A 25,761-nucleotide genomic window follows, 5' to 3' on the forward strand; every position below is an offset into this window, starting at 1 on the left:
CCAGAAATATAAACTTGCTATTAATGACCTCTTTTTTCTCTTAAAATTAGGTGAAAAACCTGACAACAAATGGAAGATTGGGGCCTTGGTCCCCATGGCAACTGTGTGAGCATTCAGATGGGGACAGTACAGGCTCCTGTATGTGTAGGTCACGTTCATGTGACAGCCCTCGTCCTCGCTGTGGAGGTCGCAGCTGTGAAGGGGCCAGGATTGAGGTTGCAAATTGTTCAAGGTACCTCAGCATCTTTGTGCTTCTCAAGGGAACAAGAACTGTGTGTGTCCACAGCTTAGCTCCTTCCTTGTGACCATGCCATTGTATCCCAGCCAGCGTGAGGTGTGTGAGGTCCAGCTTGAAGTCAGTGTAAAATGAAGAAACTCAAGGGCTCTGAGCGAAGGGCCCTCAGCCAAGGCTCTTGGAAGATGAGCACCCCAAATTACTGTACACTACACTGTGCCTTGGTTGCCCTTAGCTGTACAGTGAGTCGTGACCCATCAGGAGGAGGTGAGTAAGGCAGAGGTAGTTGTCAGCCAGCTGAACAGCAGACTAAAAAATCAGTAAGCTCATAATTTTTCAGAGCTTGGGTTCCAAGGCCACTTTGCCAAAACCAAGCAGAGCTCCTTCAGAGCAACACTTGTAAGGACAGGGCTGAGCCTAGCTCCAGGCAAGACTTGTTTGCCTTGTTCTGTGAGTCTGTGACCTGTCTGCAGCACAGCCTGGCTGCTGTGCAGGTGAGAGCAGCTCATCATCCTCTGGCTCATCCTCTGGCAGCCAGCGGGCACAGGAGGCGGCTGCTGGGACAGCACTGGCACAACACAGGCAGCTCAGCTGGGGCCAAAGCACTGCCTGCCCACAGGAGCCTGAAGCTCAGCTTTGGCAGTATGGAAGCTAAGAGTCCTCCTGTAGGGTGTCCAAACATAGCCATGGTATTTGTGTCCATGGTACCCCACCACCCTCAGACTACATCATGTCATGACTCAAGGGAAGACGATGCAGTAGTGTAAGCACTATTTAATCAGGGTGGGGGAAACAGGATTTTGGTAAATATTGGGTCATTACAGTTTTTATCTACTTTATCTTCTCCATAAACATTCATTCCATTAAGGACAGCTGCCTCTTGACTCATCCCTGGAGATCAGTGCTGGCCTTGGCACCAAAAATTCAGCAATACTCATGTTTTAATTGGCATTTCTCTTTCCAGTTATGGGCTGTGCTGCCCAAAAGGTGTGCAGTTATTCCTGCCCCTGTACTGCCACTGTGGGCTGAGCAAAGCCTTTCCCAGGCAGGCTTTTTCTGTCAGTGGCAAATGGAAAACATGCCAGTGAGATAGATTTCTCAGCACTGCTCTGATGGCAAAAGAGGCAGGAATAGCTTCTAAGAAGGAGATGAAAAACAGATTATTCAATCTTAAGACATACGAAAACAGCATGGTTTGAAAAATAGGGACATCTGGTCATCTTACATCCGCTTCAGCCCTCAAATTTCCTTTAATTGACTTCATATGGCATTGAGATTTCTTTCTGCAAAGAGGGCGTAGGATGTTTAAAGATGAGTTCTATTAAAAAGCTGGAGATCTGAAAGTGGAAGGTGTCTTTATTTCTGTTAAAAATCCTGAAACACAAATAGATGTTGAGAATTGTTGTGGTTTTGAGGATTTCTTTAGTAGAAATTTCTTGCCCTTTTTGCAGCAGTAACAGCAATCTTCCATTTGATTTTTTTTCATGATTTTTTTTTCATGATTTTACATGTAATCATTATTTTGGATTAAAGAGTGGGGAGGTAGTAGGTGGTTTAAAACATAGCAGAATAATATGGAATAGTAGGATTTTTATATGAGTGGATTTCTTGTTCTTTGACCTTGTTTAGGGTGGGAGAGGGGAAGGGAGAGAGGGAGAAGGATGAGAGAACAAGAAGAGGAGGGGGGAAAGATCTAACAGGGTTCTGAAATAAAGCTGCCAAGAACAGGCAAGAGTTGATAAAAAGTACAAAAACTGTGAAGGGCAATGTGGGTTTTAACTTTCATCCTCTGCCCTGATTGGTGCTATGCCAGAAAAATATTTCTTGCCAGCAGTGTTATTAGTTCAGTAAATGCTTTGAAAATTAACATCTGTTTTCAAGCTTAGCTTTCAAGAGTCAGAGAGCACCTGAGTTGTTTTTTGACTAGATTTTTTAGAAAGGTTTTTCTTTATATAAAAACACACCCCAGAAAAGATATCTTTTGGCTTAAGGCACTGAAGTGTCAAGATTAGGCAGTTTTATAAGACAGAGCATTACCACTGGCTCCATACGAAATGAAACCTGCAGCACAGAATGGATGAGATATGGTTCCTCCTCTCCTGCTTCAAGGTCCAGTGCTGCCAAATCAGAGGAAGGTGAGCTTTAATAGATGCAAGATTTTAAAGATGAAAATGTTGGCTTCTGTGTAAGCACACATTTAGGCACCTGCACGTGCTCAGCCTCTCGTCTCCAGCGCTGAGGTGTGAACTAGGTGGTTTTACATCACACTGGCTTCAGGCTGTGTTACCACTGTTCAGCAGAGATGTGATCACTCATTAAACCATGAAACTCGATCCTGCCTCTGAGCTCTTAATTGCCTCTGGTTTCTACAGATTTAAGGTCACACTACAGTGACGTCCATGAAAGCTAGAAGCAATTATTGTTATTTTTAATGAAATTTGAGATTTCCACTTAATAGGATTCAATGCTGAAGGCTTTAGGAAAACACAAGATATTATGAGGTTTGTGATAAAAACATGGGAGCTGGCAGTGGTGTTGCTGTAAAAGATTTAAAGCATCAGTACCTATTGAAGCAGCAGAGAGTAGTTTTTTTACATCCTTCAGCACAACTGGCATTCATGATCCTCAAAACCTGAACTCTTTGTGCAGAAGAGTTCAGGACATACAACTTTGGGATAAGCCATTGGGTCAGAAAAGTAGGATTATGATACATGGGGAAGATGATGGGGAATAGCCAATGAAAATTACACTAACCACACTATTGCCCAGTAAATCCTAGGAGACATTTTCAAAATCATTCAGCATTGGCTTAGTTGTCTTCCTTTCCAATTCTTAGAGGCTTCAAAGGGAGGAAAGTTAGACCACTGCTAAGCACTTTTGAAACTCCCTTTTAAAAAATTCCCCTGATACAAAGACTGGTTGCAATGAATAATCTATTCTTCCACGAGTTCAACACTTCTCCCATACTCTGTTCTGTCTCACCCTTTTTGCTAGAAATGGCGCTTGGACACCGTGGTCTTCCTGGGCCCCATGCAGCACTTCCTGTGGGATCGGCTTCCAGGTCCGGCAGCGCTCCTGCAGCAATCCCGCTCCACGCTACGGGGGCAGGGTCTGCGTCGGACAGAGCAGGGAGGAAAGGTAAGGGTTGTCCATGATGGTGTGTGTTCATTCCTGTGGCTGTAGTGTTGGCATTGGTGGCTGGGAAGGCAGATTGAGGCCATTGGGCTCAACGCGCAGAGCGGGAGCAGTCCCAGAGCCTGGGAGGGACGCGGCTGCGTATGAGCACGGACACCCTCTTTCAGTGAGCCTGTGAACATCAGACACTTCAGAGCTGCCCTCACTCCCAGGCAGGACCCTTCAGACCTCTGAAAGTATTCCTGTCCCACACAGAGGGCTGACCTCCTCCCTGAAGGGAGAAGCTGTGCCTGCTGTTGGCACTGTAGAGTTTATGGACACAGTTACTCCATTCTGATCCATCCCTGGAGTGGCAGCTGAGTATGTGCAGCTTTCACTGCCAGTTGCACCTTTTCAAAGTCTCTATTACTTATGCTCATGCTCCAAAAGCAGTTTGAGGCAAAATACAGCTTAACTCACAGATTCAGGCTTGGGTTTTTGCAGGATATAGTATCAAAAAAACATCTTTTTTCCCCCTCTAAACTATGAAAATTGCACACAAAATTACTAAAAACCTAATACTTTCTGAACCTACAGAGCCATCTGCACTATAACCCTTCTTCAAGCTTGGCCCCTCATGAAATACATACTTCAAGGCATCCCAGGCCTGACATTTCATTAAAGGCCACCACTACTTGGCAATAGGCTGTTGCTTGTCCCTTGAGTGGTCACTAAGACATACATCTCTGCATTTCTCAGAATAAAAAGTGCAATTCATTTAACTTCCATGTTTCAAGATATTATAATGTTTGGTTTGATTTGTGTCCATTCACAATGGTCCTTTTTGGGTTTAAAGACTACCTCTGAGCCAGTTGCAGTTCTATATGATTAAATTTGAGAACAATATTGACTAAAAAGATGAACAAAATTACGGTTACTTTTGATACAGAACATGAAATAGCATTCACTTAGGGCCTGCTTTTAGATGCATATAGGATCAAGTTGCAAACTCTAGCTTGTTAGGGCTGAGGCAGCAGTAAAAGCCAGATTCTGTAAAAAGAAGATTGTCAGGTATTCAGCACCTGCCATTAGTGACAGATCACTGTTGAGTTGTCCTCCCACTAGTCATCCCTTTTAAAATATTTGCTATCCACTCTCTCTTTGTGACACTTGGGCTTCAGTTTATGAGCTCCTTTGTGGACTCAGTGTTTGTGGAAAAGTTTTGAGACAGAGCACTTCAGAAAACCTGATCTCAACCATTTACTCCAACCATCTACTGAGCTCAGCCTGATTAAGCACTCCCATTTGGTACAAAGGCTACATTTCTCTCCATGGACAGGAATATTGCTTAATCTGAGGTTGTGTCAGCCTCTGCTGGCTCTCTGTGCATGCATCAGTTGTGCCCAAATGCAGTGTGCAGTCTTGCGTCCCACACCGTTTCATCCCTCGGATGTGCTGACATGGAGTTTTTTAAGCAATGCACTTTCTTCTTTCAGATTCTGTAATGAGAACAGTCCATGTCCATTACCAATTTTTTGGTCTTCATGGGGACCTTGGAACAAATGTAGCGTGAATTGTGGTGGAGGGATTCATTCAAGGCAGAGGTCCTGTGAAAATGGAAACACGTGTCCAGGCTGTGCTGTGGTATGTATTATTTACTGACATTGCATGAGGGGCACCTATTGACAGTAGCATCAAGGAATGGGGTATTTAGCTTCTCTCTCCATTGTGGTTTTATTTCTCAAGCAAGAAGAAAATGCTGTCCTCAGTTTTTGCTGCAGAGGATGCTGAAATGTCCTTGGAAACAGAGGGGTGGCAGATTTAGGGACAGACTGGTGTACAGAGTTCTTCCTTTGGCCTCTTGTAGGCTGATATCAAGTCCTTTACCTGAAAGTTCTAGACATGTTCTTTTCTTCTGTCCCACTCCCAAGGATGATCCTGTTGAGTCATGGAGGCCACACACACATCAAAAATGAGTTACACTGTCACACTTGAGCAAACAACAGGTCCAACACCCCTTTTGGTCTCTTTACTTTCCCATTCCTGTTCCAGCACCTGTTTCATGAAGCCATTTTAATTGGTTGTGTGGGGGTTCATTTCAGTGTAAGCAGACTTGATCTGGAACCTCCTTCTTACCAAGATGTTTGGCATTTACACTAGAATCACAAAGTCCTGAAGCATTACATTTCTTCCCCTCTGCCAGAAGAGAGTTGTTTATTTAGTTAATTTAAATCAAGAACACAAATGTTTGTCACTGGAATTCCTCCCATTAGTGATGAGAATTGTAAAACCCTCAAATCCCCCCATTCCCAGCCAGCCAGAATGTTGACTGTGCTCAATGGTTGCTCTAGACCAAGGATGGCAAATGGTTCATAAACTTCACTAGAGAGTTTGAAAAGCCAACCAAACAAAAATAGCTGTAAAAAGATCTACTCTAAACCCATATTAAAAATAAAATTATAAACTTTCAAGGAATAAACCTTACTGACATTTTGTCCCCTTGAGGCTTCTTTAGGCTGACCTGAGAAGAGCATCTCAGGGTCAGAGCAGAAAACTTGTTTGCTGTTATTATTATCTCTTGCCTGAATTATTCTCCTGACGATAATGAACCAAGCTGTCGAAGTCCCACAGGACTTTGAGTCAGCAAAGAAACACAAACCTGAGGGAGACATAAAAATAGCAAGCACAGTTTACCCTTGAGGTCCACCTATGTAGCACTCTCCCTCCATAATCACCACATTTTGTGCCGTGCCCAGCACTGACTTGTTCCTGTGAGGTCAGATAAGGTGGATGGGGATTGTGTGAGATCCAGAGAGTACCCTGTTATTTTCTGAAGTGTAAATAAGCCTCTGCCAGTTAGGCTGCTGCTGTTTAATAAGTAACAAGGGAGTGGATTTCCTTCTTGGCAGGAATACAAGACCTGCAACCCAGAGAGTTGCCCAGAGGTGCGCAGGAACACACCCTGGACCCCGTGGATGCCTGTCAACATCACCCAGAATGGTGCCCGCCAGGAGCAGCGCTTCCGCTACACGTGCCGGGCCCAGCTGTCAGACCCCCATGAGCTGCAGTTCGGGAGGAAGAAAACAGAGAGTCGCTTCTGCCCCAACGATGGCTCCGCAGTGTGTGACACTGACTGTACGTCCTGCCAGCTCGGAGGGACCGTGGGGCGGGCCTAGGTGTGGTGGTGGAAGGGGGATGCTCTCGGAAAAACAAGGCCCTGACTATGGCTGCATAGTGTCGACATGTATGACTGGTGTCACTGCAGAGTGGCAGGAATGGGGAGAGCCCTGTGACACAGATATACAGTTGTGAGCTCTGTGCTTATGGCAGTGTGTAGATTTGTTCTTGCTCCTGCTAGGCTGCCCCAAAGGCAACAGGCAAGTAATGAGGGTATAAAGAAGAGAAGAGCTGTTCTCAGGACAGTGTGTCTTTTCTTTCTCCTTTTGCGCACTGTCTCTCAGGTTGTTCCCTGCAGGACTGCTGTGATGCAAGGCAGCATCTTGAGGGCACAGCCTGGACTGCCACAATTTGCTGCCCAGGGAGGTGATTTATCAAGGTTACCAGCAGACTCAGTTTGTATGCACAAACATTTATTTTTCTGTCTAGTTTAGCTGTAGCTCTGGGGAAAAAAAACTCTTGCCAAGGGCTTTCAACAGAAACTATTCTGCAGGGCACATAGATCCTGATTTTATTCATAAACTGAACCCCTTTTTAAAAGCCCAAGAAATGATTAATTTGTGATCTTATGGTATCTTGTTTGTTTTCCTTGAAGCTCTTGTTGATGACCTCCTCAAGACTGGTAAGACCTCTGCACGGATTATCAATGGGGGCTGGTCCTTTTGGGGGGCCTGGTCTTCCTGCTCCAGGGACTGTGAGCTGGGCTTTAGGATCAGGAAGAGAACATGCACAAACCCTGAACCTAAAAATGGTGGCTTGCCCTGTGTGGGGTCAGCGATGGAGTACCAGGACTGCAATCCTCACCCCTGCCCAGGTAACCATGATCATCTTCCTGCATGAAATTCAGAGGCGTTTTCCTAAATCTTAATGGTAGAACAACTACAACAACCACAAAATCAGTATTTCTAAGCTGCCTTTTTTTTTTTTTTTTTTTTTTTTAATTTGGGGGATTTTTCCTTATGTTTTTTAAAGCTATTGTAAAGACCCACATATGTTATTTTTAGTGCTGACTTAGGTTTCACCTCAGCTTAGAGGGTAACACAGTCACATCCTCTAGAGGAAGTAGTATGGTGGCTTGTAGCAGTCCTTTGCTTCAGGAAGGTTTGATGCTCCATCCAGTGGAGGGCATCATGGTGTATCTGCTCCGTGATGAGAAGGTAGACTTAATAAATGTGGCTTAATACTGTATAGAGATGCTTGATGTGGCGGTTCTTCTTGTGAACACTTATTTCTTCCCCCTCTCCTGCTTACGTATTGTTCTTGCGATGGGCATCTACTCTTGACATCAGTTACCATTTCCTGCACAGCCAGCAGGGAGTATTCTTGCCTGGTTTCCTGGTTTTCAAGTTTGTCCTCATGTTTATGTTGCACTTCTGGTCCAGAATAGTAGTAATAGACCATTGACTACTGTATTCTCTCTCACTTGTCCTTCTCCTTGCTCTGTAATAACTGTCTAAAGTAAATTTAAGTAATCTTACACAAATTACCTTGCCTCTTTGCAGTTCCAGCAATTATCTACCTCTGGCAATATAGTTTGTGGCCTACACTTGAAAATGCTCTATTATAGTAGTACTATTATGATTCTAAAATTCAATACAAAGATAAAATTCAAATGCAGATATGATCAGAATGTGCAGCAAGAGTATAACAGGAGTGTCAAATATTGCACTCCATGGCCTATAAAAAGGAAATAACTCTAGCAATATAAAGGCAGCTATTAGTACTATTTTGGAAGCTCTCAGTGGCTTTTTCACTAATGTCTGTACCCTATTTCTGTGCTGTTTTCTCCCCTCGGACACTCTGATGTTTTACAATCTGTTCTGAGTGCATGATTACTATTTCTCTGTGTCTCCCTCCTTCCCTGCCTCACTCAATGTGTATACACAAATCCTGGGTTTATTTTGCTCTAAGTCATCAGGTTATTATCTTCTGAATTAATGGCATGTGGACCTGCAAACCAGGAAGTTTAGTGGATGGGGGGTAGGGGATTCAGGGATCTTAAGTCCCTCCCTAATTTTATTATTAACCTCTTATGGGGTTATGCTTAGATCATAGAGTGGTTTCAGTTGGAAGGGACCTTTAAAGGTCACCTAGTACAATGCCCCTGCAATGAGCAGGGTCAATAAATTAAGCTCTGAGTTGTTGTTTCCTGAAGGCTGGAACTAGAGGACTTGGGCCTCCCACAGAAAGGTGCCATAGAAGCTCAACTTCGGTGCTACAGTGCTTTTTTCCCAAGTAAATCTGCTGTTGCTATGAAGTTTCAAGAGACAACATAGTAGTCATTGTAGTATTAGTAATAATAATAGTAATAATAATAATAATAACAGCAGCAATGCTATTTTATACAAAGGAAAGGAATAGAATGGAGTAGAATATCTCAGTGAATATTAATGACTACAACAAAGAATAGTTTCTGGTTTTGGCACTTTATGACGCAGAGTCTTTTTCTACATAGATTTCATTCTGCAACCACAGAGTGAAGTGGATTTGTACCTCTCTTGATGTGAAATTCTTGTTGTCAGGCCCAAGTGTCCTGGGGTGCAGGAAACTGCTAGCTAGTGTGGGCAGGGTGGATGTGCAAGTTGAGACACTGGGGATCTCCTGCTTTGTCACAGTGAGGGGAGTAACCAATGGCCTCTACCTGTCTGTGCTTGCTTTTCAATGTCCTCCAGTGAAAGGCTCATGGTCTTGCTGGACTCCCTGGTCTCACTGCTCAGCCACCTGTGGGGGTGGGCACTACCAGCGCACGCGGACCTGCACCAACCCAGCTCCATCCAGCGGGGAGGACATCTGCATCGGGCTGCACACCGAGGAGGCCCTCTGCAACACGCACCCCTGCCAAGGTAGCTGCATCTCATCCCTGCTCCAGCTGGCTTCCATGCTGGTGGGAGCAAGGCACAGCTGCAAAATGTTAAAAATACAAATCAGAAACATCATCAGTTACAAGGTTTTTGGTCATTTATTTTATGTCTGTTGAGCCTGGGGATAAGGAGACATCCCAGCGTTAACTGCAGTGAAACCCCTTTCTCTTTGCCTGTTCACTGGCCCTTGCTTTTGCATTCTGGTGCCGGTCAAGCAAAATTTTGCTAATGGTTGATCCCTTTCAAGTAACGGAAAAAGCAGGAACTTGGATCTTCAATGTGGAAGCTGACCTGACAAACAAAAGGAGTCATGAGGCAGCAATCTGCACAGCTGCTGAAGGACAGTCCTTCCTTTTTGTTTCACAGATAGCATTGTGATCTGTGCATGTGATCTAACACAGATCAGCATTGTGCTACAACTCAGAGGATAGGGTTTGGATTTGTGCTGGTTTTGAACTACCTTTGTGTATTTCTGATCCAGTGCAGGCTGACTCCTGTCCTTAGGAACCTCAGCAAAACTCTGTGAAGTGCTCTAATTTGTGCTGGCTGCTTGAGGTATCTTTGGGAGGCCACATCAAAGCTTGGAGGTCCTGGTGCAACGTTTCCTCACCCTGCTCCTTGTATGTCTTTAACCAGAGAGCTGGTTTGCACAGACAACTTTGTTCTGTGCAGTGCTCCACCAAGGGTTAGTTTAGTCCACATTAAGAGAACTACAACCTGACAAGTAGAGTGTGATGCTTGCACTGAGAAAATTAAATCCACTAAGGACCCATGGAAAAGATGTGTGAGAGAGGCCCAGGCCAGGATCTAGGATCCTTCAGCATGGGAGAAGTCTGGTATCTACAAAGCATCCTTTTCCTTCTTGGTGACACTGTGTGTGTGTGTTTTCCTGACTCTGGATTTCAGGTGGTTGGTCAGAGTGGTCAGAGTGGAGCCTGTGCAATGAAGAGGGCATCCAGTACCGCAGCCGCTACTGCGAGGTGCACAGCCCGGACTCTTCCCAGTGCGTCGGAAACAGCACTCAGTACCAGGAGTGCCTGTACAATGAAATTCCTGGTACGTACCATGTCATCTAGGAGGACAGGGTGGGCCAGTTCGGGAGAGCAGCTTGTGCCTGGACTGTCAAACTAGGCTGAGATTTTCTCTATTAAAAACTGCGCTTGGATGCTTCTAGAAAAACAAGGAAATTGATAAGCGTTATAAAATCCCTTGTGGCAGCACAGGATAAATGGCTTTCCCTTAAGCAGATTAATATTTCTTTTAAAAAGAATTACCTTGATCCATAACAAATAACTAGTATTGCTTCACCTGAATTGAAGCTTTTAAACTTGTATGGTTTGTCTTAGGCTGGGTTATAAAAATTATCTCTGTTCTCAGTATGCATATGGACAACAGAAGGTCGTTGATTTCAGGTATCCAAAAAGCATCCCAAAAGAGTGAAGAATTAAGGCGAGGCAGATGCAGAAAATTGGGGTGCAAAGGTGGGAGATTAATCTGGGGTCTGACAGAGCAACACTGTTGATGGACAGATGGTCATCAACATAGTCCACCCTGTGCTTTCCGGAAATTGAATCCCTCAGGCAAATATCTGATATGGGTCTAGACTGAATAATGCCTTTCCACATGTTCTTTTTTTTGGGGTTACAGCGCACTGACTTAAAAATCTGAGATCTCTAGGCAATGGTATTCTTTTTTGTGGTTTTTTCAGCTAACATCTTTTCCCTAAATTGAAGAAGCTAAAGAGTGATCAGGTAACAGTACTGAAATTATAAGATCTTTGGAGAGGTTGTGTTGCATGTGTTTCAAAACATGAACTTATAATTCAATTTAGAGAGACTCTCAGCTTGCTGCGGAACATATAAGCACCTTATTGTGTCTGAAACACAAAGGGTTTAATTATTTGAAGGAGTAAAGGGGTGGCAAAATGATAACTTTCTCCAATCTTCTTTTCTTTGTTTAGTGATCCTGCCAGCCTCCAGCATTGATGAGAGCACGAACTGTGGAGGTAGGTTACCACTAACTATATATCTTATTTTTATCTTAACCTGACTTCTTTTCTCCCTGTGCAGTATCAACCAAACCATTAATCTATACAGCTCATATCCCACTGATAGCCTTAATTCCACTGGAGTCTTGCTGTCTGAGTCAGACTGGAGGAATGTATCACATGTCCACTTGTCAGGTCCAAGATTTTTATTTATTTGGAAGTTTGGGTTGGCCACTGAGGGTCATTAATTACCAAAGAGCAATTGCTTATGTCTCTGTACCTCCAGGGTAAATGATTCAGGTGGAAGAAAGGGTTATTCCCCAATCACCATTGTAAGCCTCCAGCTGTTTGGAGGCAGGTGTTTTTAAATATCCTATAAAGATTTCAGTGAACAGGGTCTCTTAGACAGATCCTTTGCTAATATAGGATGAGATTAGAGGTTTATACTTGTCCTCCAAGTGCTTCCTTTCATTCAAGTTCTCGCCTCTCACAGAAGCTGCGTCTCCTTTCTGCATGTAACTTGGAAAGGTCCAGCCATTAGTGTCACTTTTCCACTGCCCTGGGAGCCCCTATGATAAAAATGCAGACTGAAGAAAATGACAGGTTCCTTTAACATAATAAAATGCTAGTTTCACACTAATGGCCATGCCAATTCCTGCTAGCATCACATCCCTGTTTTCTGAAATCTAGATGATCTTCAGGCTGCCAAAATCTCTTCTCCCTGTAGAGATCATGGCAAAAACAGGCATACCACTTGTGGCATGGAAATGTTTGCAACTGAAGGCAGTCAATGGAATTAAGATTTCAGCCCCTGCAATATAACTTTTGGCTTCCTGCATCACCCCTTCTCCCTCAGAAGGTGCAATGGTTCTGCTTTGATTCCAGGACCCCTTGCTATAGCTTGCACTCTACTGTTATGCACTGTACCCACATTTCCTTCTTTTTCCACCACCACTGTATTTGCTGTTGCTATCTACATTTTGCCATAGCTAATATTATTTATTAATGTTGTGTTCTACAATATTTGGCAAAGAAGTCAATCAATAGAAATTCTGTTGATGCATCTCAGAAAATCTATATTTTCAAAGTGATGAACCAGAAAGCTTCCCCCTGGGGACTCACATGCTGCAAACAAAATAATATTATTTTTCCCCCCTAAGATACAGCCAAAACTCATTTGAAAAATCAGATGGGTGTTTCAAAGGTGAGAGTGAAATAGGAGAGAGCTTTATGTTGTGATTTGCAAATGTGGCAGTGAAATGAAACATTCATTGCAATATAAGCAAAGCTGGGCAGGAGGCGAATGTGGCAGCATGTCATGTGGCTTTACTGAACACAGTTGCATATTCTATGTTTTAGGTCTCATGAGTGATGCAAAACAGGCAGAGGTTTTTAGAAAGGAAAATTATTTTTTAAAAACTCCAGTGACATTTAGTAGGAAATTATAGTATTTCTGCTGGGTTTTTTTGGACCATCATCCAAAGCAATAGAAAATGGTAATATTGCAATGGAATTTTATAATATGGTTTGAAAAATAAATGTAGCTCATGAGTCTAATAAATTCTGTATGGTCTGTACTGTAATTATGATGGAAGTGCATTACTTTCCTGTAGAACTCTATTGGTTTTGGTCTTTTTAAAATCAGAAGGATATTTTTTAACTAGAGATTAGACAAGAGCCATTGACTAATGGGCAGAATCTGCTATTTGAAAAGCATATAACTTAAAATGTAAGATGGCACCAAAAAACTGCACACCGTGATCAGACTAAGAATAAGCCTCATTTAAAGCCACTCTCTGAGTAGCCCCATTTCTCTGCACACAGTCAAGTCAACACAGCAGTCTGTCCAAATGAATCGGCTTTTTAAGTGTTACGGGAAATTTACCACTGCAGTCGCCACTGAGGCGATGTGACTGACCCCTGGGACAGCTGCCCTGGGGCCAGCAGTCAGGGGTCCCCTCGGGCTCTCAGGCCTCTGTCGTTCCTGTTTGAAAGATGGCAGAGCAAAGGCAGAGGAAAGGCAGAAGCATTTGAAGTCAAATAGCTGATTCTTTTCTGTATAGTCCCCCCTGCACACAGCAAAATACAATGGGGTCATAAAGTTTTGCCATCCCATAATGCCTCTGGTTGCTTTGATAACTTGGTGGCTCTAATGGTCGTTACTGTTGGCTCTGTTGTCAGAGATCTGGTGGTGGTGGGTTTTACTGTGGGGTGTGAGACTCAATGAGGTGAGGGAGGAATGAGTTTGTCTTTTGTTTGACTGTTTGACTTTGTCTTCCCCCACCAGTCAGAGCTGTGAGTTAGGTACTTGCCAGTGTGTGGGATGCCCAGCTACAGCTCTTTCCAGAGGTCAGTGCTGGCCTTGAAGGGTGCTGTTGCAATCCCACATGGAGAGATCTCTGCAGGAGTCTTTTATAGTCCAAGAGCTTTTCTCTTTGAAGTATTTGCACTGTAGCTACCCTGCCAGCACCTGCCTGCAACTGATTTCCTATCTCTGCAATTTACAGAGAAAGCCAACAAAGAAGTGTTTTTCGAGCACTGCCCCCCTTTCCTTTGTCCAAGTTATCTTTCCCATTCTCCAGAGGACCTCTATTTCACTGTTAGCACTACAAATACACCTCAGAGGTATCGCAGACACGACCAAGGCAATGCCATGCCATGAATAAGCAAGAATGCTGAGCACACTTGGATTACAAGGGGGAGGAATGTGTATCTCCCCCACCCAGCACACAGCCCCATAGGCATTTTGGGCAGCTGACAAAAAGTGCTTTTCCCTCCCTTCCTTCCCCTTCAGAGAAACACTGAGCATTTTTATCCCCTTATTTCCATGACACGCACATGCTTTGGAATCCATTAATGTGCATTGTTTGTATGGCTCATTTCTTTAGCTGTCAGCTTAACATAATGTTTAGTTTCAATATCAATAGAGGGGAGAGAGGAGAGACAGGGAGGGAGCTTGGAGAAAATAATGCATGAACCTGTTAAACTGCACAAGGCAGAGCTGCAGTGGGGAGACCGATTTGCAGGGAGATTATGTCAGTTTATGTTAGAACGTAAGACTCTGGCTTCAACAGCTTATTAATGTTGATCCTGAGATGTCACTGCTCTGATTTGCACCTGTGGTCTTGTCAGGGGAGGGAAAAGGGCTGTTCTTTAAAAATAGCATCTCTTGTCATTTCCCTTGCAGGTTTTAGTCTCATCCATCTGATTGCCACTGGGGTCTCCTGTTTCTTCGGCTCCAGCCTGTTAACGTTTGTGATTTACGTGTATTGCCAGCGCTGCCAGAGGCAGTCCCAAGAGTCCACTGTTATCCACCCAACCACTCCCAACCATCTCCATTACAAGGGCAACACAACCCCCAAGAATGAGAAGTACACCCCTATGGAGTTCAAGGTAGGGTACTTGAGAAGAAACACCACAAACAGCTTGATACTGCCTAAATAAATTCTGTATTCATGTCATGTTTGGAACTGGGTAGGTCTGTGTTTCTGTGCCCAGCTGATGGCATTATACATGGGGTTGAAAGGGCATTTAGCTGTGCTGTCACAAAGGGGTTAAAAAGCCTCATTACTGCAGTGGGATTTTGTTCTGTTTCACAGTCCTGATGAATGCCAGTCTGGCAAGTACATACCAAGATACTCCAGCCCATTCTGACTATTGAATGTATACAAATTGTCCTCTAAAAAAATCAGTAAGAGCTCAGTTCAGTGCATTGTTAGTGCGTGGTAAGAGGAAATGGAGGGGAGGAAGAATAAAAATGGAAACTTCATTGCACAAATAGCTGGGAAAATGTGCAGTGGTAGGATGAGATTTTGGAAATTCTTTGGTGACTGCCAAATTGGAGTGAATGAGAAAGCAGAGAGGGTTTTGCCCCCCTCTATCAGTACTGGACAGAAACTTACCCCAGGCAGCTGTGCAGAATTCAGTGACCGTAGCAGAGTGGGGAGCCGAAGCCTTTAGGAGATGAGTGCTGAAGTGGCATGTGTTGTTGGCATGTCGGCTTGCTAAAGTGAGCATTGCCCATTATCAGAGCAGCTAGGACCCAGGGTGCTGCAGACAATACCCTGAGACTGGATTTGAGCATCAGCCTCCTGGTGAAGCGTGGGATCAGAGCAGTGAGCAGTGGCATGGGTGGAGGGACTTCATGTCACCACAGGAGGAACAGCCTGCCTAGGGTCACTTGGACCGTGTGGAACATTATTTGGGACATGAACACAAGCCAGAAGGAAGCCCTGCAGCTGCTTGTTCCTTCCTACAGCTACGTGCTGTTGACATTTTGATTGTCTGCCTCTGCTGGTCTGGCCTGGCTTTCACTGAGACCCAACAATAAGATCAGTGGTGGGACTGTTGCCACAGTCTAAACTCCCTGGGTGTTGAGGACTGTTTCTAAGTAGGAATTGTGTAATGTGGGCACAGTACAACTCCTGGTACATGGCTATGATTTGCAGTGTGAATGCATATCAGAAATAAGAGCTTGCATCAAATAATTTGAGAACTGTTTTAAAGGAAAACAGTTTGAGCTGGAGAATAACTGACCAGTGTGGTAATAAGAATGTGGTGAAATCCTTGTTGGGCATTGCAGCCTCTCAGAGGATACTGCTGCCTATAAATGCAGTCTCAAAACATATTTGCTAGCAAGCTTAAGGCTACAGTTGCATACAGTTTAATAAGAGTCCAGCATCATAATGCAAGTCAGCATAGATTTGTAGAAAGTAAATCATGTCAAGCAAATTGGATTCCTTTTTTAAATTAAATAAATATTGATCTAGATAGGAGGGAAGCAGCAGACATATCGGGATTTTCAGAGACTTTTAACAAAGTTTCACAGGATGCATTATTCTACACACTCTGCATATACAGGTTCAGTAATAAATTATTAAGACAGGTAAAGAACAGGGACTTGATCTTGGAAGCATCAAACTTCTAAGTAATCCTTTCAGCTATGAGAGCTGCTGTGGCAAAGTCAATAGGAAGACCCAGATTAAAAAGGCTTGCAGAAATAAAGAAATGAGCAAGACTATTCCCTTGTTTCTTATATAGCAAACAATATAGAAAAGACACAAATTTATTTTTGTGGCCAAAAGCAAGTAGTTAGAGGGCTGGATTTGTGTTAACAATGATTTATACTGTGCTATCATGTGTTATCAGATGATGCTAAAATAGGCAGAATGGTTAAAATTTAGAAGGATGAGGTTGTTCACAGAACGATCTTGATCAATTGGGTAAATGGGTTATGAAATGCACTATGTCTATGTCAAGTGGTGCAGTGAAGTAGAAGTAATAACAAAGCTAAGCAAAGTTTAAAATAGCAGCAGATTAGTTAATGTGGTGTCAGGAGGGAGCTGACCTCTTTGATAGATCCATCTCTGAATACTTGATCTAGTGTATAGTAACAGTGAGCAGCTGTTAGAGTCTTCTTTCGAGGGACATAAAGAGCTTAGGCTTTAGATCAAGGTTTGAAAAGTCTGGTTTATTTAAAGGAAGGCATTAGCTAACTGAGACTGTATGACTTACACTGGTGGGAGAAGGGACTTGGACACAAGGAGAGATAGACCAGATGGGGCTTATTTACAGAATGTTAGGAAGTGAAAGAGTTCAAGTGCATAAATCTGCAGTCATTGGACAGACCAAAGCGAAATGTTTAGGAGCAAGGGGCTACTTGCTGAGAAGAACTCAAAGTCATACACTTCAGAGTGGTGAATGAGGCAAAGAGATTTACAGAAAGGGTAAAATCTATTTGTCAAGTGAAACCTCCTTTTCTCCATTCGTGTTGAGTATTTCCTTCTGCTCACCTTCTCTATTGCCCCCCCCTTTCCTAAGCTCTTGGCTGAAAATTTCTCATTTCATACTACAAATCTGCCACTCTTCAGTGTTCCCTTGAAGCATATAGCATTAATGAAGTAAAAGGAAAGGCTCTGTGTGCTCTGTGCTGTGTAATTACTTATGGAACTTGTTATTAGCCAGGTTTATATTTAGGAATAACTGACAGATTTTTTTAAGGGTTAGGAGGGAGATTTTTCATGCCTTCAAGGAGCATGTGTGGTTCTGTTGTGATGCCACAGAATTAAAATGATGGAGAAGCTAAAATTCACCTTCCTGATAAGGAGGGTTGGACTGATCATGGATATGGACCTATCTGAATTTAAAATGTGTACATGTGAAAGAAAGTGGAAGCACCTGAGATTCCAGATTCTAAACCCAAATAAGTTTCTATTCAGCAGATACCACAGAAACCACCCTCAACATTTTTAATGAAACCAAAAGAATAATTGTAGGTCTGTATGTGTATGTCTGTGTGAAAGAGTTAATAAATCCAGGATTAGGGAAATAGAGGGTGTGTAGACTACTTTTCAGTAACAAAAAATGATAATACACAGTGACATGATGGTAGCAGAAAGCTGGCCATATGCACAAGTTTATTATTTTCCATTCTTTGATAATAATAAGGCTTCTGCAACCATCTTTAGTTTGTTTTCATCTTGAAATATCTCTGCTCTACAACCAGCAGGTGAACACTGTAGAACGTTTGGCAGTGTTACATTCAAATGTACAGCACTGAATGGAAGCTCATAAATCAAGGTAAATTTTATATGAAGGCAGATTTTAATGAAGGAAGTGCTAGCTGATATGAGCCTCGTTGGCTATTTCAGCACAGCAGTGCAGTAATGTAGATCAGATGTAAATACCATACATAATGGTTGACCTATTGATCATGTAGCTGATGCTAACTTGCATAGGCAGTGTTTTGCAGAAGCATGTTTTATTTTTGTTGGCTCCTTTTGCCTTCCTGTTCTGCTTTCTCAAGAATTATGTGAGGTTTATTATAAGCTATTTTAGCCAGGATGTCTTGAAAGATTTCATGCATATGCATTTACCAGCAACATGTTGATTTTGATTTGGTATTCAGAGATCGTAGGGGAGAGACCTTTTGGGTCACCTAATAAGCAGTTCATGTTTCATTAATTGGTTGAAGTTCAAACAACACTCTGACAATATTGAAGACTGTGCAGAACAAAAGCATAATGAAATAAAAATTATCTGCTCTTCACATTTTGGCATGACGGGTTACAGAACCACCTACAACCTTCCCAGTACTGCCACGCCAATTAAATAATAATTGACTATCAAAGCAGTGAGGAGATCCTCTTTTTAACATCTTGCTTCAGCTGCTCCATGCCTTGTGTGAGTCACTTACCAGAGCTGTGCTGATGGAAAGCCAGATGATCCTGCAGTAGAAGCAGGAGGATGTAGAGTCAAGATTGAGCCCTTGTGAATTAGGATCTCTTGGAACAGCCACACATGGAGAAAGGGTTTGGACTGAACTTCTTCCTATTGCTAAATCCTCTGCCAATAAAGAGAGCCAACATTTTATTCTACGAGGGATTTGGACAAAGGCGTCTGCATATTGGTCCAAATCCAAAATCCAGTGGCCTTTGGATCAGGCCAGATGGGATCAGCGAGAAATGTAAGTTTGCAGAATGGTTTTGATGATGATTCTGCAGATTTTCTTTGCGATTGTGCTGGACAGACTTCCCTCTGTCCTTCCTTCCTTCCACACAGCTTTAGTCATGAGTCACGCAGTAAAACTCTCTGTACTGATGCCTCAAATAAGCTGAGGAAGCACCTGAGCATTGCATCTTCTCTGGCATCAGCACTGCTGTTGTAGGAACTAAGGGCCAAACACTGAAGCAAAACAGTAATTTATGTCAAGGATTAAATTTATTGTGGGAAAAGATGAGGTGAGAACTGAGTGAGATTGCAGGATATGGCAATGGAAGAGGGAAACTAAGTGTTTGATGTATTGCTTGATTTCTGAATTTTCTAGGACATTAGAACAATACACATTAACTTTAGTAGAACTGTGAGTCCTGCACTTGCCTAAAATTATACAGCAAATATGGATGCAGTTACCAGAAAATGGGGGGAATAATCAGTAGATCACTTGGACTATATAAATTAGAAGCTGTAACAAATATTTTCTAATGAAGTGAGAACAATGCTGTTGGGAAACAAATGACAGAGTGCAGAGCAGACACCCCCTGCGAAGGACTCTGGGGCCTGTGATCCACACTTCATTACTAATCCAAATTAATTCATGGCAATAAAATACTAACATGGAGAGCTGAGACACAGAAACCAATTCTGTCTTTGGAAGATGAATTCTTCTGAATAAAATAACATGCTGGGTGTTTGGTGTGGCTTTCAACCTTGCAAAAATTAGCAAAAAGAAGATTAGTTCAGTTGGTTTGAGCATGGTGCTAATAATGCCAAGGTTATTCTGTATGGGCCATTCCCTTGAGAGATGGACAGGATGATCCTTATGGGTCCCTTCCAGTTCAGAATATTCTGTGATTTTATTCTGTGAAAAAAAAAAGTAGAGCTTAGGGTATAGGAAAGTGAGTCTCTGTATGGATTTTAAATGTCTCTCTCTCGGTGATGGTCATTTTCATTGCTGCTGAAGATCACACCTTTTTTATAGAGAGGAGGCAGCCAGTGGTTTAAGTTAAAGTTATTAAAGCTGCTGTCAAGTGCCCTAGAGGAATGTTTGTCAAAGTCAGCCTTGCTCTCTGAGGATGTTTGCTTCTCCATGGAAAACTTTGTGTTTCAGTGTCCTGCCACTTAATTTGATGTGTTGTTACTTCAACTGAAATTGGCTAGCCCATTTATTTTTGGTGATCACAGCACATACATTGATAGCACTGTGATATAAGCTTTTTTCTTTTCCCAGTGACCCTTTCACTGCATCGTTCAAGCCCCAGGAAGTGGCTGTAAAGTTCACATATAAAGTAGTAGTCAATGATACCCAGCATTCTCAAGAAGTTATCAACAGTCTCCCTGAAGTATTTGCTTTAACTGCATGGTGTTAGCTGATGTAATCAGCTGGGGGAAAAAAAGCCATATATATATATAGATAGATGTAGTAAATCAGATTGAAATATAAATTCTGTTCCCAGTGAATTGCATGTTTAACAAAGGCCATTTCCCTTGAACAAAGTGGCATTTAAGAACATTAAATGCTTGAATGGTAGAGTACGTATTTTTAGTACTTACCATGAGTATAGTATTATTTGAAATAGAATAGTAGGGGCAGGGGGTTGAACTGGCAAAGAAGCATTGTGCCCTTTCTTGTATGATCCTGCAGTTGCAAATATCACTTCAGGGGACTCTTGATTTGCATAATGCCTACTATGAAGGGAAAGCAAGAGAGCTTACTGATGGGGAAAAAAGGATTAAGTGGTGCGTCTCAGTCAAAATCTATTAGTGTCTTTTCTCCCTTTATATCATTGGCTCGAGTCAAATTGAGCAGTCAAGCATGCCTGGAGGTGTGGCTGTCCTGGGATGATTGTGCCCAGGGAGGGATGTGGCTCTCCTGGCGTTGTCCCCACCCCGTGGCAGCAGGGGCTCAGCGGGTTGCTGTGTGTGAGTCACAGATATCACACTCGCGTAGATAAAGTATTTAAGAGCAGGGGAGACCGCCAGTTCAGATCGGAGTGTTACCTTGCTCCTGCTCCCTCTGGGATACTAAGCAGCTGCTCACAGCAGTCCCCTGATGGGAATTGAGTCCCTGTTCCATCTGTTTTTCATGCAAACCCTTGCTGCTTCACAGGGTGCTGCTGCTCCCTATAGGGTGGGAATCCTCACTGTTCCCTTTCCCCCACCATTTTTAAGAGAGTCTGGCTTTTGAGATCACTTTTTGTTTTTAAGCCACATTAAGAAGTTTTGACACTGTGGGTAGATGATTCATAGTATCCTGTCATGTTTTTCTGTTTATTGACTCAGCCTTCTCTGCTCCCTCTTTACAACTAGGCATACCTCCTCTACAGCCAGGTTAGGGATATGGTCCATGCTCTGCCTTCTCACAGGCTAGGTCATCATGGATGTTTACATGAGCCTTTCTTTGGAGTAGTATTACTGCAGCTGTGATAATCTGTTTGTAGGCAGACAAGTTTTGGTTTGTTTTTAATTAGATCAATGAGTGTAGCTAGAAAATCTGGCAGGTTTTTGAACATGTGAGCTGCTGTTTCAGAACTGAAGACAGACAGATGTGTTCTAAAGCTTATCTGATTTTTCCGGCTACACTAATTGATCTAATGACTGATACTACCTTTTTCTTGCAATTTTCCCTTTTCCTAATTTCTCTGAGGTTGACATGTACATGCCTGCACCCGCCCAACTGTGCTGGAAGAATAATTAATTGAAGAACTACAGAAATGGGCATAATAAAATTGCACTGGACTCGCTGCTGCTTACTTACGTGACTTCCCTCTACTGGTCAGCAGCGGAATATTTCAAATATACCCTTTCCTCATTTGCTAGAAGTTAATGGTTCTCCCTTGGTCCAGGTGCTTGGGGTGATTCTCTCCTCTTTGTCACCTCGAAGCTCTGGCTAGAAGTATTATGTGTATTAGCTGAACCAGGAAATCCTCAGTGCCACCAAGATGACAAGATGTGCAGGAAGAATTAATTATGTGTTTGCAGAAGACTTGAAAGGGAGCCATGAAAGAGGCAGGGAGCTAAAGCAAAGGGAGAAGATAATATTAGACAAAAAATAAATAGCAGAAAATTGACTCAACTGTGCTTTCAGTTACAGCAACGGAAGCTCATTGAAACAAATCTGTGTCAGTATTAACATGCAGGAAGATCTGAATTAATATTTGAGAGGCAACATATCACATACCCTGATGAAATGAAAGGTGGTTCAGCTGAGCTGACAGCTGAGCCAAGACCTAATGCTGAGCAGGGAGAAATCAAACATAATCACTTTTTGCACAGGGTTTGAGCTGCAGATTCTCAGCTGGTTAAAAATGTAACTTCACTCATCCATACATCTAAAGAAAAGAGGGTGGTATTGGTGTCTTAAATAATCTTGCGATGTGTAAATAGAAATTGGCTTGGACAGGAAGGCTGCTGTAGAGATTGAAACCTGGCTAATGGACTGTGAACATCGGGCAATTGTTGATGGGAACAAACAGGGCTGTGGGGAGGAGTTGTTTGGGACACTGCAAGCAGTAATGCAAGGTTTGGCTTTATTTAATATCTTCATTAACGAGCTTGGAGAGAATGTAGTCAGTGTGTTAATTAAATGAGCAGAAATATTAAACTGGGAGGTGTGTCAAAAGAACAGCCAGTGGTATAGGACTAATGGAAAATGACCTGAGGAGGTTACAAATGTAGAGAGGAAATAACAAGGTGAGAAGCAACATGGGGAGAAAACAAAGCAATCCTGAGGAATATAATCAAAAAGCAGCTATTTAGAGGGTGGGAGAATTTGGAGAGCAGTAAGACTATAATGGAGTAAGTAAGACTGAATGGAGTTAGCAGATGGCAAATGGGGCCCAGTTTTTACTCTTATTTTTATTTTTACTACTTCTTTTTTTCACCACTGCAGTTACACCTTTGCAATGCTCAGTCTAAATGCAGCACTGTGGGATGGCACGAGGCTGCACAACTTGTGCTGGTAATTCACCAGAACAAGCAGCTCTGAGTCCATCCAAAACCTCAAGGCTGCTTGCTACGGTATGAGAGCATCGGGGCAGTGGGAGCTGTGCACCCAGACAGACCCAGAGTAGTTACCATCAGCTGAAGCCCAGTAGAGCCCAGTGCTCCAAACCATCATCTGCACCCAGAGTGATTAATGGCAATTTTAAAGGGCCATGATTATGCCTCTGGTGAATTTGTCTGAGTACTGGAGCATGTGCAGGGCCAGGTGCTGTAGCTGAGGTGCTGAGCCTCTCTAGTAACACTCTTGTGTGCGTGGAGCACTCAGGAAGGGCATTCACCAAGGCACAGGAGTGCAGTGAGGAGACAGTTTACACTTTCCCACACAGCTGAGATCATGTCTGCTATATCCTGTGCACCAGCTATATTGGGAAGCAGTTGGGGCAGCCTTGAATTCCTCCTTTGTGTCTGGACACCACGTCATGGGTGTTGCCACCCCCAAATCATAGGCAAGCCGGGGCTAAATTGCAAGCTTTAGGCTAGACACCTGCACTTGCCAGTGGGAAGATTTCCATGACCTCCTCAGACTTCAGTTTCCAGTTCAGAAAAATACTTCAGTTTGCCTTACTATTACATGCAGTTTGTTTTGCCATCTTACTCATGAGCTTGAAGTCAGAGGTGTGCCAAAGCATCCTTTTGACAATGGTCCTTTATGTTGCCAGCTCTGAAGGGTTTTATAAGTTTACAATGGCAGTAATATAACTTCACTCCCTCCTAAGTGCAAGGATAAAATAGCTATTTTCAAACAGCTATAAATAACTTTAGCTATTCGTTTTCTGATAATTGGATGTTAGTTCTATTGTCAACCTGAGCACATCTACAGATGCTGCCATCATTTGGGGGTTGTTTAATTTATTTACCAATAACAGTGAACAAAGAATCTCCAGTCTAAAAATATGGTAAGCTTCCATCCAAAAAGAAAATGCAATCATAAGTTTAGTGTCCCAGTGGGATTTTTTTGTATCTCTTTTTGAGATGAATAACCTTCTTATATAGAAAATAGGTTCCCCATCTGTACATCTACACTTCACTGTAAATCCTGCAAACAGCCTTATTGAATTCATCAGGAAAAAGCTCAGTACATAAACCCTGGCCACTACTTCCTTTGACTCCATGTAGGCAGAGCTTAAGAGGTTTTATAAAAGCATCAGGTGAGATAGTTTGCTTGGCATAAGACACTAAGCAAAGTGAAAACAGAAAGAGGAATCATTCAAGACTTAAAATCACTCCTAGCTTGGAGTAAATACATGGGTCTCATAAGGTCTTTCTGGCAACTTTCCATCTTTCCAGGGTTATTTGTAATTCTTAGCTCAAGAGGCACAGCAGTGTTGTGGCATCCAGTTGATCAGAAGAAAGGGAACATGTGGGTGGGCCAGACGTCATGTATTTTCTTGGTGTCAGTTATTGCCAAAAGAGGTTATTTTAGTTGTATGTTTTATTTTGTTGAAATGTAATTATTATGCTAATTATTCCCAAATTTACTGATTAATTATAATTCTGAGATCTCTGCCCTGGTACTTCCAGAGATGTACAAGCTTTGGGAAATGTTTCATAATATTAATATATTTCCACAGCCCTGAGTCATTTGGCTAAATTTCCAACAATGCAAAAAGTAACATCCTTTAACAAGAAGGCATGTCTAGCTCCATGAAACAGCTGATCTGCATCAAAAAGGCATTTTGCTCAATCTGATTTCACTGCAAGAAGCAAATGGTTTAAAAGGAGCACAAAAGAACCTTAATGTTGGATCTCGGTTTCATTACATCATTGCACAATTCCCTTATCCCTCCATTTTCCTGGGGAATGAGGGGGCGTAATGGCCATCCCACTGTTGCTACAGGAAGTCTGTTGGATGCTGTTACAAGGAAAGTTGGAAAGGCTGCCTCAATTCTTTTAGGAATATTTGTGTGACTGAGTTCAGGAGTGTTGTCCTTGATTTCTGCAGCGGAAGGATGAGGGATGCACATGGGCTTCATTTGGATTTACTAAGAGGAATGGGTTGGCTACAAAGTTGCTGTCTGCTCCCTGGACCCTGATTTTAGACCTTCTCCTGTGTTCACAGTGGATGACCAGGGTTAGCAGTGATTGAAGTTGTTACCCCTGGTTCCTTCATGGCTGCACTTATCCTGTGGTGAAGGAAAGGGGAAGTTTTTCTCTGTAGTACACTGGGACGTCCAACATTACAAACAAACTTCCAAGGTGGAAACTTAAACCTGTGCCAGCACATCTCTGGTGAGCCATGGAAAGGTGTGCACTGCATTGTTCAGCCTCTTCAGAGGTTAAAGTGGTGGTAACCATAAACACTGAAAAAAATTGTTTGAAACTGCCCAGGGAAGGTCACCCAACCTTTTTTCTTTTTTACCTTTTTAAAGAGGAAAGTGTCATGGGTGGGAGGTAGAAGAAATGAAATTATACCTGTTCACAGAGAAATAGTGGAGAAGCTGTGAGGCTGGGGGAAATCGTCCTTGCTCACTGACTTCACTGGGATTCTGGCGCTGCATAGCTGGTGAAGATTAACCTACAAAACTCCTGGGAAACTTGCTGACTCTTTCTCCACAACCCCCAAAGTAGAAAGATCTGGAGCTCAAAGAGAATGCTGAGCTCTGAAAAGCTGAGTGCTTTCTACATTAGCAGATTAAGGAAATCTTGCCATCATATGTTACCCTGTGGGAACTACATTATGGCCCTAATTTTGGTATTAGGTGTACAAGTCTCAGATGCTTTTAGAAGTATCATTTTCACTTTAGCTTCTCAAAAATATATGGACTTCCTTTTAATTGGAAGTCCATCTACTTTTTAAATCAAGTTTTGAAATTTTCATGACTGCATACTGGAAATTGAAACAGTTGATCTGTTTATGTGTGTAAGAAATGTTTACACAGCTTATA

General features: G+C 42.7%; 1 protein-coding gene across 10 annotated transcripts in view; it reads left to right on the top strand.

Annotated features, from left to right (window-relative positions):
• The window catches only part of SEMA5B (semaphorin 5B), a 280,124-nt gene that overhangs the window by 243,110 nt on the left and 11,253 nt on the right, over positions 1–25,761 (top strand). For 9 of the 10 annotated variants that reach the window (XM_068195396.1, XM_068195400.1, XM_068195393.1 and 6 more), the window contains 9 exons: positions 51–232; positions 3,230–3,373; positions 4,846–4,993; positions 6,259–6,484; positions 7,122–7,340; positions 9,199–9,369; positions 10,294–10,443; positions 11,348–11,392; positions 14,562–14,767. In XM_068195396.1, coding sequence (XP_068051497.1) covers positions 51–232; positions 3,230–3,373; positions 4,846–4,993; positions 6,259–6,484; positions 7,122–7,340; positions 9,199–9,369; positions 10,294–10,443; positions 11,348–11,392; positions 14,562–14,767 — 1,491 coding nt within the window. Of the gene's footprint in view, positions 1–50; positions 233–3,229; positions 3,374–4,845; positions 4,994–6,258; positions 6,485–7,121; positions 7,341–7,815; positions 9,126–9,198; positions 9,370–10,293; positions 10,444–11,347; positions 11,393–14,561; positions 14,768–25,761 lie in introns of those variants that run through there. The other variant, XM_068195401.1, reaches the window with a different exon arrangement.

The sequence above is a fragment of the Anomalospiza imberbis genome, chromosome 7 (assembly GCF_031753505.1).
Source record: "Anomalospiza imberbis isolate Cuckoo-Finch-1a 21T00152 chromosome 7, ASM3175350v1, whole genome shotgun sequence".
NCBI classification, from domain to species: Eukaryota; Metazoa; Chordata; class Aves; order Passeriformes; family Viduidae; genus Anomalospiza; species Anomalospiza imberbis.